The sequence below is a fragment of the Rattus norvegicus genome, chromosome 8 (assembly GCF_021556685.1).
Source record: "Rattus norvegicus strain SHRSP/BbbUtx chromosome 8, alternate assembly SHRSP_T2T, whole genome shotgun sequence".
Classification (NCBI taxonomy): Eukaryota; Metazoa; Chordata; class Mammalia; order Rodentia; family Muridae; genus Rattus; species Rattus norvegicus.
In genome coordinates, this window is record NC_141541.1 from 58,820,001 (window position 1) to 58,837,813 (window position 17,813).

At 44.3% G+C, this 17,813-nt stretch overlaps 3 protein-coding genes across 13 annotated transcripts in view; 2 read left to right on the plus strand and 1 right to left on the minus strand.

Moving 5' to 3' along the window:
- Cfap68 (cilia and flagella associated protein 68) overlaps window positions 1-3,609 on the minus strand; it is a 5,784-nt gene extending 2,175 nt beyond the window's left edge. The window contains 2 exon segments of one of the 4 annotated variants that reach the window (NM_001134636.2): window positions 339-569; window positions 1,328-1,567. In NM_001134636.2, the coding sequence (NP_001128108.1) occupies window positions 339-569; window positions 1,328-1,420 (324 nt within the window). In that variant the 5' untranslated portion in view covers window positions 1,421-1,567. 4 annotated transcript variants of the gene reach the window in all.
- Window positions 3,610-3,679: 70 nt separating this feature from the next.
- On the plus strand, window positions 3,680-8,483 carry Fdxacb1 (ferredoxin-fold anticodon binding domain containing 1). 3 transcript variants are annotated; one of them, NM_001401039.1, is given in 5 exon segments: window positions 3,680-3,892; window positions 4,106-4,262; window positions 5,499-5,702; window positions 6,026-6,184; window positions 6,839-8,481. In NM_001401039.1, coding segments are annotated over 5 exon segments (1,869 nt in total). In that variant the 5' UTR covers window positions 3,680-3,720; the 3' UTR covers window positions 8,016-8,481.
- A 1,121-nt stretch (window positions 8,484-9,604) lies between these two features.
- The window catches only part of Alg9 (ALG9, alpha-1,2-mannosyltransferase), a 62,742-nt gene continuing 54,533 nt past the window's right edge, over window positions 9,605-17,813 (plus strand). For 2 of the 6 annotated variants that reach the window (XM_087563100.1, XM_087563099.1), the window contains exons 1-3: window positions 9,892-9,966; window positions 10,697-10,832; window positions 13,159-13,293. Coding sequence is in view for 5 of the 6 variants with exons in the window: in XM_087563099.1 (XP_087419225.1) it covers window positions 13,214-13,293 (80 nt within the window). In the remaining variant the exon portion in view is untranslated. 6 annotated transcript variants of the gene reach the window in all.

Below are 17,813 nucleotides of genomic sequence, written 5' to 3' on the forward strand. Positions count from 1 at the left end.
AGTCGCTCTGTCATATGAAGTAGATTAGAGGTTAACCATTGGATGTTTGTTTAGGCGACTGAAGGGCAAGGTTCAGGTAAACAAGTCGAGAGGAGAAGCTAGCCTGAGTCAGAAGACACTGTCCTTCTGCAGATTAACCGGCAAGATCCAAACACAGCAAGAGAAAATGAGATCCACTTATCATCTGATAAGTGACTGGGACTATTCAACTTGATGCTAAAGTGGGCTAGGTGGTCCTGCTGAGGGATGGTCTCTCATCATTCTATAGAGAAAATCTCACGTGGCCAGTGCATTCGTTTTCTAAGAGAAAGACACAGAAGAAGAAAAGGCTACATTACCTGGGAAGGCAAGGGTTTGGGCTGCACAACATTCTTTATATCATATCTTTCCTGGTTCCAGTTGCCTATCAGGGTACGGTCCGAATACGAGTTCTCATTAGTGGTGCACCTCCATCCGTACTGAGAAAACTTGGACATGTTATTCCAGTCTGTCCACACCTCACCGTGACCATCAGCATAAATAAGGCTGCCATAGTGTGGGTTTCTGAGGTAACAGACAAGGTTTTGTCTCTGGAAAAACAGAAAACATAAAAGCTTACCAGAGAGCTGGAAAGTTGTCCCTTTCTCCTCTGCTTTAAAGGTCAATGTGCTAATATGGGCGCACCTTATTAACATGCTACGCTTTTGTTCAAGCATAACTTATATGGGTCTGATTCTTCCTCTTCGAGAATCTGTGCCCACTGGTCTGTCCTGTCAGTCAGCAGCACTGGATGACTGACTATATAAATGCCACCGTCCCACATTCCTTGATCCACATATCAGCATCCCCAACATTGTCTGAACAATTAGCTGAATGTTTTAGTGAGATCGAGATGTAAGAGCTGAGGTACGAGTCTATTGCCTCTGAGAGAATGAAAGGTAAAAAACTGAGTTACCAGATAACAGGATAAACAATTAATGATAACTTTTTTTAGGTCAGCCTGAATAAATTAGCTCTCTTTTTGCCTGACAAAGGTGTTCTGTTCACATTCTTCACTTTCTGTGAACATTTATGTATCTTTCCATCTTAAATATATAGCTTATTTCTGTGAAAATTTATATCTTTGTCATAGGTACAAGAACAAGCAATATGTTATCTACTGAACACCATATGTATAAAGGACAGATGCTGTGTTTTGTTCATTGTTTTTACATATCCTCCCAAACAATAGTTCTTTGCGCACAGCAGACAGTAAGTATCTGTATTTTAGACTGTTGGCAAGCAACCAGAAGCCCAACCTTTTGTTACTAAGTAAGTCTGGTCCTTGGTCTTAGGAGCAAGATGGTACCTGTATTATTGATGTGTAACTTGATGGTGAATACAGTGATTTGCTGGAAATTTTCAGAGAGCAGGGATTTTTATATGGCAGTTCCATGTTCATTAATGTCTCCAAACCTGATCTTTCCAGTTCTGCTAACAAAGGTGTGCAGATCACCACAGACAGATGGTCATGGTTTGAGAGACACAACCCGACTGCCTTTCACAGGCAGGCAAACCCAATACCATAGCAGTGAAGGATGGGACTGTAGGTGACTGTCCTCACATCATCTACCTTTGTGAAGGTATGAGCCTGATGTCACCACCAGCAGGATGACTGGGTATGTGGACCCAGAAAGTCCAGCAGGCCTAGTGTTTAGAGGTGAGGCTGACCCACAGTCTGAGAGGACAGCCATGCAGTCAGTTGTCAGGGACATTTGATCAGTCAGTCACTAAGTCCTGCTGACTTTTGAATCAGTCTGCTACTTTTCATCTTTATGGCCAATTTGCAGTTCAGATCACTGTCTCCTTTTGTCCCTTGTACTGCAAACAGCCTTTTATTGGGTTTCTTTGTCATTAACCTTGTTTGTGACTAATCCTTTTTTCCATAGGAAGAGTGGGATTTTGAAAATAAATTATATTGGCTTCCAAGTTTAAATATCTTAGTGGTTGTTGTTAGAACACCTGGATTTTAAAAAATGATTTATTATATATATGACTACGGTGTAGTTATCTTCAGACATATCAGAAGAGGGCATTGGATTCCATCACGGAAGATTGTGAGCCACCAATTGATTGCTGGGAATTGAACTCAGGACCTCTGGAAGAACAGGTTAGTGCTCTTAACCACTGAGCCTTCTCTCCGGCCCATAACACCTAGACTTTTAAATTTTACTTTATAGGCTACCTAGACCACTTTTGACTAAGAAAACGACAAAGTTAGCAACTGCCACAAACAATAGGTAGGGAAGTCAGCTTCCTGGAGAGTTCTCCTTTTTGAGTATGTGAATTACTGATTGAGGTCTGTGCTCAAACTTGGTGGGACCACTCATGGGAGAGTTTAGTCTACAGGTCACTTCCCCCCATATTTCTTTGCATATCCTTGAGCATTCTGACATATTTTTTATGGTCTTTAGAGACCAGGGTGGGTGCTTGGGCTGGGAATCATTGCCCAGCGTTGTGAGGAAGTGGAATACCTTATCATTCTTGGTGGCTGGGAATCATTCAGTTTTCAGTTAACTACTGCCAGACAGACACGCCCCATCTCCTCAATGTTAGGGTGCTAGATCTTCTTTTCAAATGTGATCTTGGGCAGAAAGTTGGTTTTTCTGAAGGCCACCTGATCAGGATTGTCAAGAACAAAAAGCCCTTACCAAATCAATAAGGTAGCTTCAGTGTTTTTTTTTTTAATGAGTTCAAAGTTTTTCACTTTACATTTTGAGAGCTCTTATAAAATTCCTGCATCAGCCTCCTACTGGCTGCCATACTGGACTTTTAGTGGCTTTCTATATTCTCAGAATAAGGGTTAGGTTATTAAATGGTTACAACACTATTTGGCCCGGCCCCTTTTTAACGCTACAATGTCACCTGCTATTCACTCTCCAGCCAACTGTGTTCAGCCAGTCAAACTTTTTTTCACTTTTATGAACATTGTTCCTTCTGTCTTTTTAATTCTTTTTATCTGGATAAAATGAGCTCCCCTCCCCCAATCAACTTTTAGTTCAGGCTGACTTCAGGGAATCTATACCTCCCTTCCCCAACTTGGTAGAGCTTCCCCTTGTGTACGGTTCATTTATAGTGTCCCGAATTCCTGCATTCACGGTAGGTACACACCCCATTCTATTTGAGTTGCCTCTTTTGCTGTGTCCATTTGTCATCTTGACAGTAGGTAGGTCAATTGTAGTCCATCCATATACCTCCTAACTGCTCTCACAGTGCCATGGAACAAAACAGGCGTTCAAGTTACTTCTTGAAAATAGGATATACAAACACCTGGAAATATGATGAGTAGCTGAGAGAACAGGAGGCAGCCATTTCAGGAGATAATACAGTTCCAGAGCCCTGTGCCTCTGGAATACGCAGGACTCGCCTCACCCCTCAGTTAGTGACTGTTAATGTGACCTCAAGCAAGGGTGGCGAAAACACTCAGGGCTGTCCGTGTACGACCGTCCGTGCACTGAAAGGAAAACGAGCCTTTGGAGGCGCACGAAGGTGAAGGGGCAAGGCCAAGAGCTCCATTTCACTTTTACGCTTCAAGTTCCCCTAGCAGGGACTCTATAAATGTTTATCCAGGTAACTACAAGCTGTTTGTGCGTCATCAATTAGTGCCGGGTGGAGTAGGGAGGGGGAAGGTGAGGTCTATGAGAAGGAAGTGACGTAAGAATGTGCGCCCTAGAGATCGCCGTAAGGGAGCCGGAGGAGGCCATGGTTCCTAGGCGCCTCCTGTTGGTTGGGGAGGGGAATTTCTCCTTCGCCGCTTCTCTGATCGACGGCCTGGATCCCGACGTCAGTGTTACCGCTACCGGCTTCCAGCACCGGGCGGATCAGGAGGGAGATCCCGTAGCTCTAGAGAACCTACGGCGCCTGCGCGAACGAGGTAGCGGGTCCCCGCCCTCCGCGAGGCCCCGCCCAGACCGTGGGGGTGTGGCTCGCTTGAGGAATGCGAGTGCACCTCCTGGGAGCGCTCACGTGGATGCATTTGTGTGCTCAGGCATGGGCTGGTCTGCGTGGTTTGCGGGGTGGTGGTGTTTGTCCAGATTACAGATTTTAAGACTTTTGGTCTACATTTCACGCCTTTAAACTTTGTCAGGTGTTGAAGTGCGTTTTGGTGTGGATTGCACCCAGCTGGCATACGCCTTGCTAGCAGACGAGAGGGAGTTTGATCGAATTTATTTCAATTTCCCGCACTGTGGACGAAAAGCTGGAGTAGCTAAGAACAGGGAACTGCTTGCCAAGTTTTTCCAGAGGTGAGGAAAGACGAGTCCTCGCATGGAAAATGTTTCCAGGTGTCCATAACCAAGTTATCGTACACAGACTTTGTGGTTGGGGAAATAAGTTGCTGGGATACATGAGGAAAGAAGATAAAACCCAGAGAAACCCATAATCTTGTCTTAAAGAGATACATATAACCCTAGTTCTTAAAGTACAAATAGGCGTTACGAGGAAAAGGGCAAGATTATTATTTTTATTTTAAATTAGTGTGTGTATGGGTATGGTGGCCAGAGGACAAAAGTTGGCCCTCCTTCCATCCTGGCTTGGTGGCAAGCACCATTACCCATTGGTCACCTAGATAGCCTCAAATTGTTCGTTTAAAAAAAATTATGGATATGGGTGTTTCGTTGGGATGCATGTCTGTGCAACATTTGTGTGCCACCTGCCCAGGGAGGTCCCATGTAGAGGGCATTGGATCCCCTGGGACTAGATGTACTACTGATGGGTGTCGCCCTCATGGGTGCTGGGAATTGAACTTCTGAACAGCTAATGCTCTTAACTGCCGAATCCTCTCTCCAGCCCACCTCAAAAATGTCTTTAAAATGCAAAATAGTAAGAGTCATTATAGCTTGACTACAAGCATGAATTTAAGAGCCACAGGGCCTGGGTTCAAATCCCAGCTCACCATTTACTAGTTAAAACTGTCGGCAAGTTTAGCCCTTACCCGCCCCCCCCCCAATCTATAAACTGGGGCTGCTAATAGCTGCTTCTTAAAATGATTTTGAATTTAAAATAGTGCTTTACATCAGTATACCAAACTGATAGTGGTGGAAGGCCCCACTGGGCTATAGGTGTTGAGAAACCTTTAGCAAAGGCAGTATTTTAAGTTAGGGAGTTGGAATATAGACGAGTTGTGTGGATGGTGATTATTAAAGCCAGAGCCTCATGCACGATGACATAGTGCTCAGCCCAGCCCTGACCTGTAGAATAGGCAGAGAGCATAGTGGGGAGAAGCAATGCAAATGGTGAATTCTATACAAGAGCTTTACCGACTCCGGGCCTTTCTGTGGCACACAGGAAAACAAAGCACAAGCAAAGCTGGTGACTAGTGTTGTTGTGGGGGCACTGGTAGACTTGTTATGTGCTTAGGTTTACTAGAGCATGGCAAATAAGATTAACTTTAGTTATGTCAGAGTTAGACCATGTGTGTATTGTTCATTCCTTTGGTAATTTCTGTTTCGGATAACTTCCTGGTGTTTGTCCCTTTTAAGCTGTGCTGATGTCCTTGCAAAGGAAGGAGAAGTCCATGTGGCACTGTGTAGAGGACAAGGTGGAACTCCTGCTGACAAGCCCCAGAGAGAGTGGCACAACAGTTGGCAAGTAGTTGCCATGGCAGCCCTGGGAGGGCTCATTTTAAGTGATGTGTGTCCCTTTAGCTGTGAGGCTGTGCCAGGATACAAGTGTACTGGGTATAGGTAAGTAATGCCATGGGCCTAAACCGTCTCCCCTTTCAGCTTTTGCATGAAGCATTAAAAAAAAAAAAATTAAAAGCAGACCTTTTCATTTCCAATTTCCTGATGTAATGGAAGCCTTCATATATATATATATATATATATATATATATATATATATATACATATATATATACACATATCTATTAAATTATATCTATAATCTATATATATGTTTGTATGTATAAACATATGAATATATTATATATGTGTATATATAGTTAATTTAACCTAAATTAAATATAAATATATAAGGCTTAAAGTTATTTGTTCATTTATTCTGGCAGGAGTCAGGATAGGCCTTTTCATATAGAAGGTGCTTTGACCTATATCTTCACCCAGAGCCTACCCTTTGAAAGCTCTCGGCCCAGAACATTCAGAGTCAGACTGGAGGACCGATGGTTTTACTTTACAGAACCAGAAGCCCTTCTAGGAAAGCTGAACAGGTAATCTTGCGTGTGTTGACATTTTGCCTGCATGTCTGTGTGAGGTTGCCAGGTCCACTGGAACTGGAGTTATAGACAGGTCCGAGCTGCCCTGTGGGAATTGAACTCAGGTCCTCTGGAGAAGCAGCCAGTGTTCTTGACCTCTGAGCTGTCTCTCCAGCCCTGCAGTTAATCTTTCATTTAGCTGGGAATCTCTTCTGTCCCTAGTTGTCCCATGATTGTCTAATGGTTACTGCATTTTGAATGTATGGTAGTGATGTTGGTTCTGTGGGCGCTTGCCAGGCTGTTACAAAATAGGGGTGGTAGCAGATTATATGTTAATTCTCTGGCCTGGGAGTATAGTTCAGTGGTAGAGTAACTTGCCTAGCATGCCCAAGACCAGAATTTGCTCCTGTAATTGAAAAAAAAAAAAAAACCAAAAAATCAAAAAACAAAAACAAAGCCAAACAAACAAAAAAACCCCAAATATTAAAAAAACCCAAAACAAAAACAATCACCCCAAACCAAACCAACATGCTATTTCTCCATATGACAAATGATTCATTTTCAGGATCAGTTTAAGGATACTTGTTTTCTATATAAGAACAGATGACTTTAATTCTAGCACTTATAATTATTATTGTCAGTGAGAAGTTATTTTATGTGTTTAAACAGGCGGTTCCTTGAAGCACCTTCCTGTCATCCTATCAGAACCATCAATGAGAAACTCATTGCTGAATTGGGCAAAACTTTTCCCTTAAAAAGGCTGAGGTGTCCCCTCCCTTTGTTGTCACAGGGAGGCCCCAGTGTCCTCCCTCCAGTAGCCTGTGACCTTCTGCCTACCTTTTGGATTTGTCTACATGAAGATAGCTCATGTTCTGAGCTCCTGAATGGTGAAATAACAGAAGACATGGAAGAAATTCCTGACTCAGGTTCAGAGTGTACCCTTCCCAAGAGTCCTGCGAGAGATGGCTGCAAAGCCGCTCAGGAAGGAGTCTGTGAACAGGTCAAGCTCCGCCTCAGGCCTTCTCTTCTTGTCCACGCTGAACCTGTCATCCATTCTCCAGAATTCCTCCCAGGCTCTCTGTACGTCCTCAGTGGACCTGTCTTTCGGAAGTGCCATATTTTACCCTTTACGATGCCAGCATTCCACGAGACTTTATTCATCCTTGGGTTTAATAGGAATACGAAGGAGAGCTGCCTTCCGCCACTGCTGGATCACCTGAAGGATACTCTAGGTAACTTTCTGACCCAGACGTTGCAGGAGGACTCCAGTTTGAGCACGTCAGTGGATTTTGTCCTTCAACCAAATGGAAAGGATTATGTAATTCATGTGAAGTCTCTTGATTTTGGCCCAGATTGTACTGAGAATCTTATTATTGGGTCTATTGTCACATCCACGATTGTTAAACACAAACACCAGTGTTTTGTGTTTGTTTCTATAAATTTGGACTTATTGGTTATGCTTGCCTATGATATTTCTGATTGGAGAATATTGTGGACTTTTGATAACCGTTTCCTGAAAAGATTTGCCCCTGGGAAAATAGAACACTTTAAAAGCTATTCTCTTTATCCTCCATGCTATGTGCATGATGTTAGTTTCTGGTTAGATGAAAAGAACACATTTGATGAACTGGAGTTTCACACTGTAGCCCGAGCAGTGTCCCGGGACACTATCGTTTCCATACAGTTCCTCGATCGTTTCCAGCATCCAGAGACTCAACAGGTCAGTCTCTGCTACAGATTGACCTATCAGACTTGTGATAAGGCACTCACCCCACAGCTGGCAGCAGCAATGCAGTCCCAGTTCAGGAAAGAGATTCAAAGAGAGCTCCACGTTTCACCTCGATAGGCTGCAGTGTATGTTGTATGTGGGTGAAAAAGAGCAATTTGAAGCTTGCTCCTTTCCAGACTCTGGTGGGTTGTTTTGTTTGTTTTGTCTGTTTGTTTTGTGTCTGTTTTTTTGTGGTGACCCAAGTATTGTTGATGGACCCTAAAGATTTTATACCATTTAAATGTATAGATGGGCCAATGTATAGGTGATGGTGTGCTTTGATTCTGGTACTCAGGGGACCTGTCAAGGCTACATAGTGAAGCCTTGTCTAAAAAAAAAAAAACAAACCAACCGAACAAAAACACCCCTACAACCCAATGGCTGGTGACTTTATTGTGCTTCAGTTTTTTGATCTCGAGTAATGACTGAAACAACAAACAATATAAGAATTTTGTACTTTAGCTGCTCTCTTGCTGAAGAGGCTATGGAACCTGTACATCTCGTCACGTGTATTTAAATATATATACCATATATATATATACCACATTTCCAGTTCCTCTTTCTGGCATGTGTTACACATTTGAGATTATCACTGTGAGACCGCTATTCTTCATCCTTGGCTGTTGAAGTCATAGAACCCAAAGTGTCAGAACCAGGGCTGGCATTTGCAGACGGTCTGACCAAGGCTCTGCTCTGTTCACATCCTTGCTGCTCTCTCCTCAGTCTTCATCAAAGGAAATACGGATACATGTGTGTCCTACTGATTGGATGTGGGCTGGTAATTAATGACTGTATGGGAACTGACATAAATGATCTATCTCCATTTTTAAGATACAGGAAGTGGCATCGTAACCCTTGGGGACTTCATCAAGCTCAGTGTTTCCTCTAGAATCCTCTATGCATGTATCTCTACAGTCGGCAGCACTGCTGTTAGGATTGGGTGAGCAATCACCTAGAGTTGTCTTTGTAAAGTAGCTTTGGGAAAGGCCCCTGAGACCAAGTCCAGACCCCTCCCCCTTAAAAAACAAAACAAACAAACAAAAAAACCACTCCCAACAAGAGCTTTTGTTCTTTTTTCTTTCTTTTTTTTTGTTTGTTTTGTTAATGTAGTGAGAATAGTATGTGTTTGTACTCAGTTCCCATAATGGAATACAGCTCCATTTATTATCCAAGCACTTTGGGCCTTGGCTTCCTTAACAGTGAAAGCAAGGAGGGTGAGAGAATTAAAAAGCACGTATGTAAAAGCTACCTCCAGCCCCGTTATAGCAGTGTCAGTGACATCTGCCTGCTTTTATTGTCTGCATAGCATTTCTTCAGGTTTTCACTTCTCAGTCTGAATTCTGGCCTCACTGGTTTGTCTCTCAGGAACTATTGGCTGCCTCCATCACTCTCAACTAGACAAGGCACGGCATTAAATGTTGAAGTAACCTTTTAGAGACCTCTCCTTGGGTAGGCAGTTGTGCTATGCCTCCTCACACTACATTGTAGCTTTGGCAAGGTGGAGTGCTGAGAAGTGGAGGATGCAAATTAAAGGAAGGAAGAATATCCAGCATCAGAAGTGGGAGGGCTAGCGAGTGCTGCTGCTCTGGTCTTCGTCCCAATTGGTCCACTGACACAATATTTCAGTTTTTATTGCGCATGTCAAGGATTTTTGTCCCTCGGCGGACACCGTTTCCCAGCCAAGCAATGTCTGCGCCTTCACTGATTTCGTAGCGTGCAGAGTTCTATCCTTTCCCCGGTACTAGGCATGGCGAGCCGAAGGGCCCGGCAGCGCCTCAAGGGCGGCGGTGGCGGCGGCGGCGGCAGTGGCGGCGGTAGCGGCAGCGGCGGGGACGCGGGCCCAGCCGCGGAGAAGCTACGGGAGTTACTGGGCAGCCGAGAGGCAGGCGTGGAGCCGCGGCCAGAGTGCGTGTGTGGCTGGAGGGCGTGGCCGGCGGGAGGGTCGGGCGGCTCCAGGGGTCTCGGCCGCGAGCCGGGGTCTGCACTCGTCTGCTCTTTGCTGCGGGCCGTGGATCTGCTCTCCACCGGGGTGGGTGGGTGGGTGGGGGTGTCTGCTCTCTGTCGGCGGTCTGCTTACGCAGTCCGGCTCTCTTACTCCTGCCTCTTGTGAGAGCGTCCGAGTTCGCGTCGCTCTTCTCCCCTCTGCAGGTCCTTGCATCTTTGCAGCGAGGGTCTGCCATGCTTCAGGTTCAAACCTACATGAGGAGGCTTCGCGTTGGTAGAGTTAGCCGAGCCTTTGTGGGAGCCTTTGGCAGGAGAGTATGCCTCTTATACCCGAGTCTCACTGCAGTTTACTGGTTTCTTCCTCCCTCTGGGCCTCCAGCTCTTGAACCCATCAGCCTCCTTGCTGGTAACCTGTAGGTTGTAAGCATATGGGAACAGAGAAGCTCTGCACCTGCACCTTTTATTAGGCCTCATTCATTTGAAGGAGGAAGAAATAAAGTCGTCACAAGGAATGACTTTAAGGAAGAAATGGAGAGTGAGAGCATTGTGGTCTTCATGTGAGTGATTAGCTGGCTTGAGGCGAAACAAGCCAAGGTGTATGAATTAGTGTGTACCTCAGAAGCAGGAAGTGGAAGGTGTGATTGAAAACGCAATTCCTTTTTCATTCTCAAACATAACAAAGCCTTAGTTCTTTTAAGTGAATGGCTTTATTGTTTTGCTGTCTTTTGCCATTCCTGTCTTTTCTGTCTGGTTTTAGTGTCCCCTAGCAGGCCTTCCTAATAACACTAATGATTTTGCTTTTTCCTTCTGGGCAGGTCTGGAAATAAAGCAGGGCAAGTCTGGGCCCCCGAAGGATCCACTGCTTTCAAGTGTCTGCTCTCTGCAAGGTTGTGCGCTGCCCTTCTGAGCAACATCTCAGACTGTGACGAAACATTCAACTACTGGGAACCAGTAGGTGATCTCCTTGGCTGGCTTTTAGTTTTCGCAATCCGAGGGATCTAACCCACAGTTTTGGGCATTCGAAGCAAATGCTTTACCACTGGGCTACATCCCTAGCCCCTAGTTCTGGGATTTGGCCTTTGATCTTGATTTGGTACTTCGGACTAATTAAACGTGGAGAATGTTAAGTGTGGAAAACACTAAAGTCAATTGTTTTCACTTTTATATTCTGAAAAAATGTTGATTTGTGTTTGTGATGAGGATTATAGTTCACGGTCCAGCAGCTCAAATGTAGGCGACTCCAGCGCCAAAGCAGACTATGACACCCGTCGTGGTGGCACAGGCCTTTAACCAGCCATCTAGAGGCAGAGGCAGGCAGCTCTTATGTTCTAGGCCAGCCTGGGTTACATACATAGACCCCGTCTCAAAATAAAAATAATCTGATGCCCTCTTCTGGTCTCCACAGGCACACAAATGCTGTCACTCATGCAGATATGCACACATTAATAGCATAGGTCTAAAAAGAAAGCCCAAATTGTTGATTTGATTATTATTGAAGTCTATGACTGTTAGCTGACACTCAAAGGTCAATGATCTTCTAAATGGTTTTATAAGTCTTAAGTAATGCTTGTGGATGTAGGTTTTAAAGCTAACGATCACTCCAAAAGTTGAGGGAAATAAAACTTGAGGCATTTTCCTTGTGCCTAGATCCCATTTCCTAGACAGAAGCTACATTCTTCCAGCTTTGAAAGTTTATTTCTTCTTATGTTTGCCAAAATAATTGTGCTGGCTAGTTTTATGTCAGCTTGACACAGCCAGAATCATTAGAAAAGGAGCCTCAATTGAGAAAAGGCCTCCATAAGACGAACTGTAGGGCGAGCCTATAGGGCATTTTCTTAAGTAGTGATTTGATGGAGAGGGTCCAGCCTACTGTGGGTGGCACCATCCCTGCTGGTAGTTCTGGGTTCTATAAGAAGCAAGCCGAGCAAGCCATGGGGAGCAAGGCAGTGAGTAGCACCCCTCCCTGGCCTTGGCCTCAGCTCCTGCCTCCAGGTTCCTGCCCTGTGTGAGTTCCTGTCGTCACTGCTTTCTATGATTAACTGTCACATGGGACTGAATTCCCTTCTATTGGTCTTGTCCAACTTCAATGCGGTAGTTTTTGTTTTATTTTACTATATTTTATCTTGATGGGTTTTTTTTTTTTAAGTGAATGAATGAAAACCTAGCAACTAGGGTAAAGGTTAACAACTGAACTGTCGTTTTTCCCTACCCAGAGAGGGAAAATCGGTTTTGCCCGATAAAGTGGCACTGGGTATATCAACGTCTCCAGGACAGGCCTCATGTTCAGGAATAGTGACCAACCTATAACGGACCCCACAGTTTTGTTGTGTGTGCTTTGATTTGGTTACCATTTGGTGTTTGTTTGTTTTTCCTTTCTGGGTGGGATTTTATCTTGTTTTCTTGTTGTATTGAGTCTTTGTTTCTTTTTTGAGAAAGAATTTAAAAATGGGGTGAATAGGGATGGGGATAGGATCTAGAGGCACAGGGGAGAGGAAGGATATGATTAAAATGTATTCAAATTGGAAAGTTGTTTTAAATAATAAAAAATATAATAATAATAATAATAATAATAATAATAATAATAATAACACAGAAGAAGGAATGAGCCCTTTCTTCAAGTTGCTCTAGGTCACAGTGTGTCATCACAGCAAGCGTGGCCTTCACGAGGACAACAGTGTTACTCATACTCCACTTGCAGTGCTGTTTCTTGAGCTTTTTGTTTGTTTATGGTTTTTCTTTTTTCTTTCTTTTTTTTTTTTTTTTACTGACTTCCTATTACAGAAAGTTTGGAAGTTACCAGATCACAGTTCGTATCAAAAAAACAGAGGATGCTTCCTGCGTATAACTTAAGGAAAATAAAAGTTACAGTTTCTCTGTTTTGGTTAAACATTATTTTAAGAGAATAAATCCAGTAAAATTTTAGCTTCTTGATTTAAAAATATGAGGTCATGTGTTTCTTTTCAGATTTTTATTTATTTTATGTTTATGAGTACTCTATTGTATGTACACTTGTGTGTCAGAAGAGGGCATCAGACCCCACTACAGGTGGTTGTGAGTCTTTGTGTGGTTGCTGGGAATTGAACTCAGGACCTTTGGAAGAGCAGTCAGTGCTCTTAACCTCTGAGCCATCTCTCCAGCCTCAGTGCTTCTTTTCTTATTCATTAGTTACAGATGTTAATGCTCGTCATTTTGTGTTTAACAATTTCAACACAGGCTCTTCACCTGCAAGCCCTCTGAAGGGGCTTTGCTAGCATAACACATGTGTTTCTGTTTTCAGACACACTACCTCATCTACGGGAAGGGGTTTCAGACGTGGGAATATTCCCCCGTGTATGCCATCCGCTCCTACGCTTACCTGTTGCTGCATGCCTGGCCAGCTGCATTTCATGCACGGATTCTGCAAACTAACAAGGTAAGGGCTGGCTGACCTGGTGGTGCACTCACACCCATCTTGAGGTAAGTCTTGGGGCAGTTTGAAAAGGGAACAAAATCTGTTGATGGCCAAGAGGCTGAGTTCATTCTTTTCTCTTTTCATTTTCTTCTTTGAGATGGAGTCTTGCCATGTTCTGCAGACTCAGGTGCTCCCTTCCTCCCCCATTTCCCAGGTTACTGTGTCTGTGGGCGGTTGGACCCAGCTGGTTTCTTTTTTCCTCTTCTAAATTGTGTATGTATGGTCATGTGTGGATGTGGGTCTGTGAGCCATGTGGAGGTCAGAGGACAGTCTCTTAGATTCCATTCTCCTCTTCTATTCTTCTGATTTAATGTCTTGGACCAAGCTGAGTTTGTCAGGCTTGTGCAGAAAGCACTCTTTAACCTGCTGAGCACCTCACTGACGTGCCTCTTCTCCGGAAGCATTGTTTGTGCTGTCGTCATTCACCTACACCAGTAGAACAGCTTTTATTTAGTGTACATTGTGTTACGTGATGCAACAGTGGCCAAGCCTGGTCTGCCTTCATGCCTTACAGTTCTTTGAGGGAAAAGTAGGAGAAAAGTACAAGGCAATGGGGTAGCATTTTAAGAAGGTCAAACGTAAGTAGAGTGCTCAAGACCACGCTCAGGGTTAAAGTTTTTGACAGTGTGTGTTTTGGTATGAAAATTTTTTTTAAGTTTGTTTTGTTTGGAGTTCACTAAGTTACTTGAATATTTAGGCTTATGCCTTTTGTCAAATTTGGGAAGAGGTGTGTGTGTGTGTGTGTGTGTGTGTGTGTGTGTGTGTGGTTGGTGTGTATGTGTTATGCATGTGTGTGTGTGGTTGGTGTGTTTGTGTTATGCGCATGTGTGTTATATATGTGTGTGTGTTTGGTGTGTATGTTGTATGTGTTTGTGTGTTTTGTGTGTTTGTTATGGGTGTTTGTGTTATGCATGGCGTGTGTATGTGTGTGTGTGTGCTCACATGCAGTTCTGCGGGTCTGTGTGAGCACATGTGCCTGTGCACATGTGCAGAAGCAGAGGAGATTCCAGGTATCTTCCTCTTTTGCTCCCTACCTTAATTCCCGGATACAGGGTCTCTCACTAAACTGGAATCTCCACTTTACCTAGGAATGGTCACTGAGCTCCTAAGAGCTGTCTGTCTCTGCCTCCTGATGCTGAGGTTACACATGGCCATCCACACCTGGCTTTCACATGGGCACCATGCCTGAGAGCATGTCTTCTTGCTGGTATGGTGTGTTCTCTTGGTTCTGGGAGGTTTTTAACTGTTACTTTTAAGTGTGTGTGTGTGTGTGTGTGTGTGTGTGTGTGTGTGTGTGTGTTTGTGTGTGTTTCTGTTCGCATGCGCTCGTTCGTTCATATGGGTGCACACCTCCTGCCTGTGGAGTCCAGAGATCAGAACCCTTGAAGTTGTAATTACAGGTTGCTCAGCTGCCTGACATAGGAGCTGGGAATTGAACTCTCATCCTCTGGAATAACAGCCCAAACACTTAACCACTGAGCCGTGTCTCTGGAACTGCCTTTGTAGATTGGAGATCTAAGGATGAGAAAAAGGCCAGCATTATTTTTCATCTAAATTAATCTGATTATGGAGAGAGAGTGGGGTGGATTGAATGAGACTGAGAAGTAGGAGGAGTCCAAATCTGTGTACAACCCAACGGGATTTAGTGCTGTGGGGTTTGTTCATGTCCTCCCCCCTCCCCCCACAAGTCTTTGGAAGGAAGGTGTGGTTACAGTTGCACTTTTTCACAATGGTCAGAGGGAAACACACAGAAAGTGGCAGGTCACTGTTTCTCCCTCTCTACCAGGTATCATGTTTCTGGCCTTGTGGGTTTTGCTTTTGCTTATGAACTTGCTAAAGGAAAAATAAGATGGAGGGAGGACTCAATGGAGAACCAGCAGCTTGAAGCACATACAGTTTCTGTTTCTAGTTGAGTGGCCACTTCGCATTGAACTTGCTGTTCCCAGAGCCCTTCTGTCACTGTCACCTGAGTATGTGACGTGAACAGCACATGCTCCAGTTTCATCCTGTGGCTGTGTATATATTCTGAATAAAAGCCACTTGGAGGGAAAAGGGGATATTTGGCTTATACTTCCAGGTCACAATCTGTCATTAAGGAAGTTAGCTCAGGAACCCACTCCGAGTAAAACAGAAACCATGGAGAAATGCTGCTTACAGGGGTGCTCCCTGGCTCCTAATCAGCTGGCTTTCTTGTTTTTGTAGACAAGGCTTGTCCCAAAGTCACAAAGATCTCTCTGTTTCGGCCTCCCTAGTGTTGGCATTAAAGTGTGTGCCACCATACCTTTCTAGCTAGCTTTCTGTACAGTCCAGGTCTATTTGCTAAGGGATAGTGCTGCCCGTAGTGGGCTGGGCTCTCCTACATCAGTCACTAGTTGAAACAGTCTTTCATAGGTCTGGCCTCAAACTAGTTTGAGTAAGGCAGTTCTTCAAGGGAGGTTTTCTTCCCAGGCCATGCTAGGCTATGTCAAGTTGGTAATAAAAACTAACTGGGATACATGTAAAGAATCCCTATGTAAAGAATACATAGGGAGGGGTTGGGGATTTAGCTCAGTGGTAGAGCACTTGCCTAGCAAGCGCAAGGCCCTGGGTTCGGTCCCTAGCTCCGAAAAAAAAGAAAAAAGAAAAAAAAAAAAAGAATACATAGGGAGGATTTCTGTTATTATTCCTACTTCAGTCGTTTCCCTGTTAGCTCTGCCAGCCTGAGTTGATAGGGACCCACTTGTAGCTTGTAGAGCAGTGGCTCTCAGCCTGTGGGTCTCAACACCTTTGGGGCTGCATATCAGATATCCCATATTAGACATTTACATTAGGATTCATTACAGTAGCAAAATTATAGTTATGAAGTAGCAATGAAAACAATTTTATGGTTCAGGGTCACTACAACATAAGGAACCATATAAAAAGGTCGCAGTGCTGGGAAGGTTGAGAATCACTGCTGTAGTCGGAACCCTACTTCCTAATGCTGGAGATAGGGTGGGGTGTGGGTGAAGGGCAGGGTATAATGCTTGGCACTCTACTCTGGGCTGCCTTTCCCCCTTGCTACTCCCTTGGAGTATTCTCTGCTCTGGATCTGTGTGTGAATTCCTCTGTCCTATGCACGAGTGGGACCCCACACCCAGGCCCTGGCTCTGGTCTGTGTAGCCTTGAAGCCTAGCCTTCCTGTTTGTCACCTCTGACTTTCCCATGTATCTGAGCTGCTTCCCACTGTGGATGTATCCCCTGGATTAGCAGGTGGAATATTCCTCATGTTTTTGTCACTCAGATATCCCTTTCTGTAAATTACCCTTTCACATCCTTTGCTTCCTTTTATTTTATTATTTTTAGTGGAGTATACTTTTATCTTTATTTTATTTCGACAGATTCTTACAAGAAGGCAAAGGCACAGAGCTTCCAGTTTGCTTCTCTGACCTTCTCTTGTTTTTTTTTTTTTTTTTTTTTTTTTTTCCGGAGCTGGGGACAGAACCCAGGGCCTTGCGCTTGCTAGGCAAGCGCTCTACCACTGAGCTAAATCCCCAACCCCTTCTCTTGTTTTTAAATCAGGTTTCTCATTTACTCTTAAGATGGGCTCTCACTTCGTAGTGGTGTCAGCTACTTACCTTTATCCTGTTGTGTATGGAAGGGGAGTTATGCTGGAAGGATTCAGTGTGCCTAACATACCGTGCTCTGTAGCATAACAACTGATCAAGGGACTGGAGGGGTGGCTCAGGAGCACTAGCTGCTCTTCCAGAGGATGTGGGTTCACTTCTCAGCACCCACACAGTGCTTCACAACCATCTAACTGCAGTTTCAGCGGTCTGATGCCCTCTTCTGGCCTTCTTGGGCACCGCATGAAAGTGGCGCACAGGTGTGAACTCAGGCAAAACACTCATAAAGTAAAAATAAGTAAACCTTAAAAGCCATCAATTCAACCCTTATTGTTATTCTTATTAATCTTTCGCCATTATGATAGAACTGGTTAACCAGTATTACAGACACGTAGGAGACAGGAGTTAAGCACCTCAGTCCCCACCTTTCCACATGCACGAAGTTTCCAGAGCTGTAATGCTGATGCATTTTGTAAATATTCAGTGTTAAAATTTTATGGCTTTTTGCTTTGTGCTGTTGTAGCCAGATGAGGTAGCTCACGTGTACAGTCCTAGCACTTGGAAGACCGAGGCAAGGGGATTACTATAGGTTTGAGGTCATCCTGTGATCCACAGTGAGTTTCAGACTAGCCTGCACTGCAGCGTGAGACCCTGTCTTAGAAGGGGAGAGGGAGGAGAGGGAGACCAACAAATGAGAGCACTGATCAGCCTCTTCATCGTGTAGCCAGAGTGTTCACGCTTGGTTAGCGCTCTCTAAATTAGAGGTAGCAGGACTTATAATTGGACATTTTGTTCCTTTTACTAAATTAATAGTTGCTGCAGTCGGTGTGCTTATGAATGGAGGCTCCCAGCCCTCTTCTAGTAGAAGAAGTGGGTACACTGAGTCTGGGGATTGGA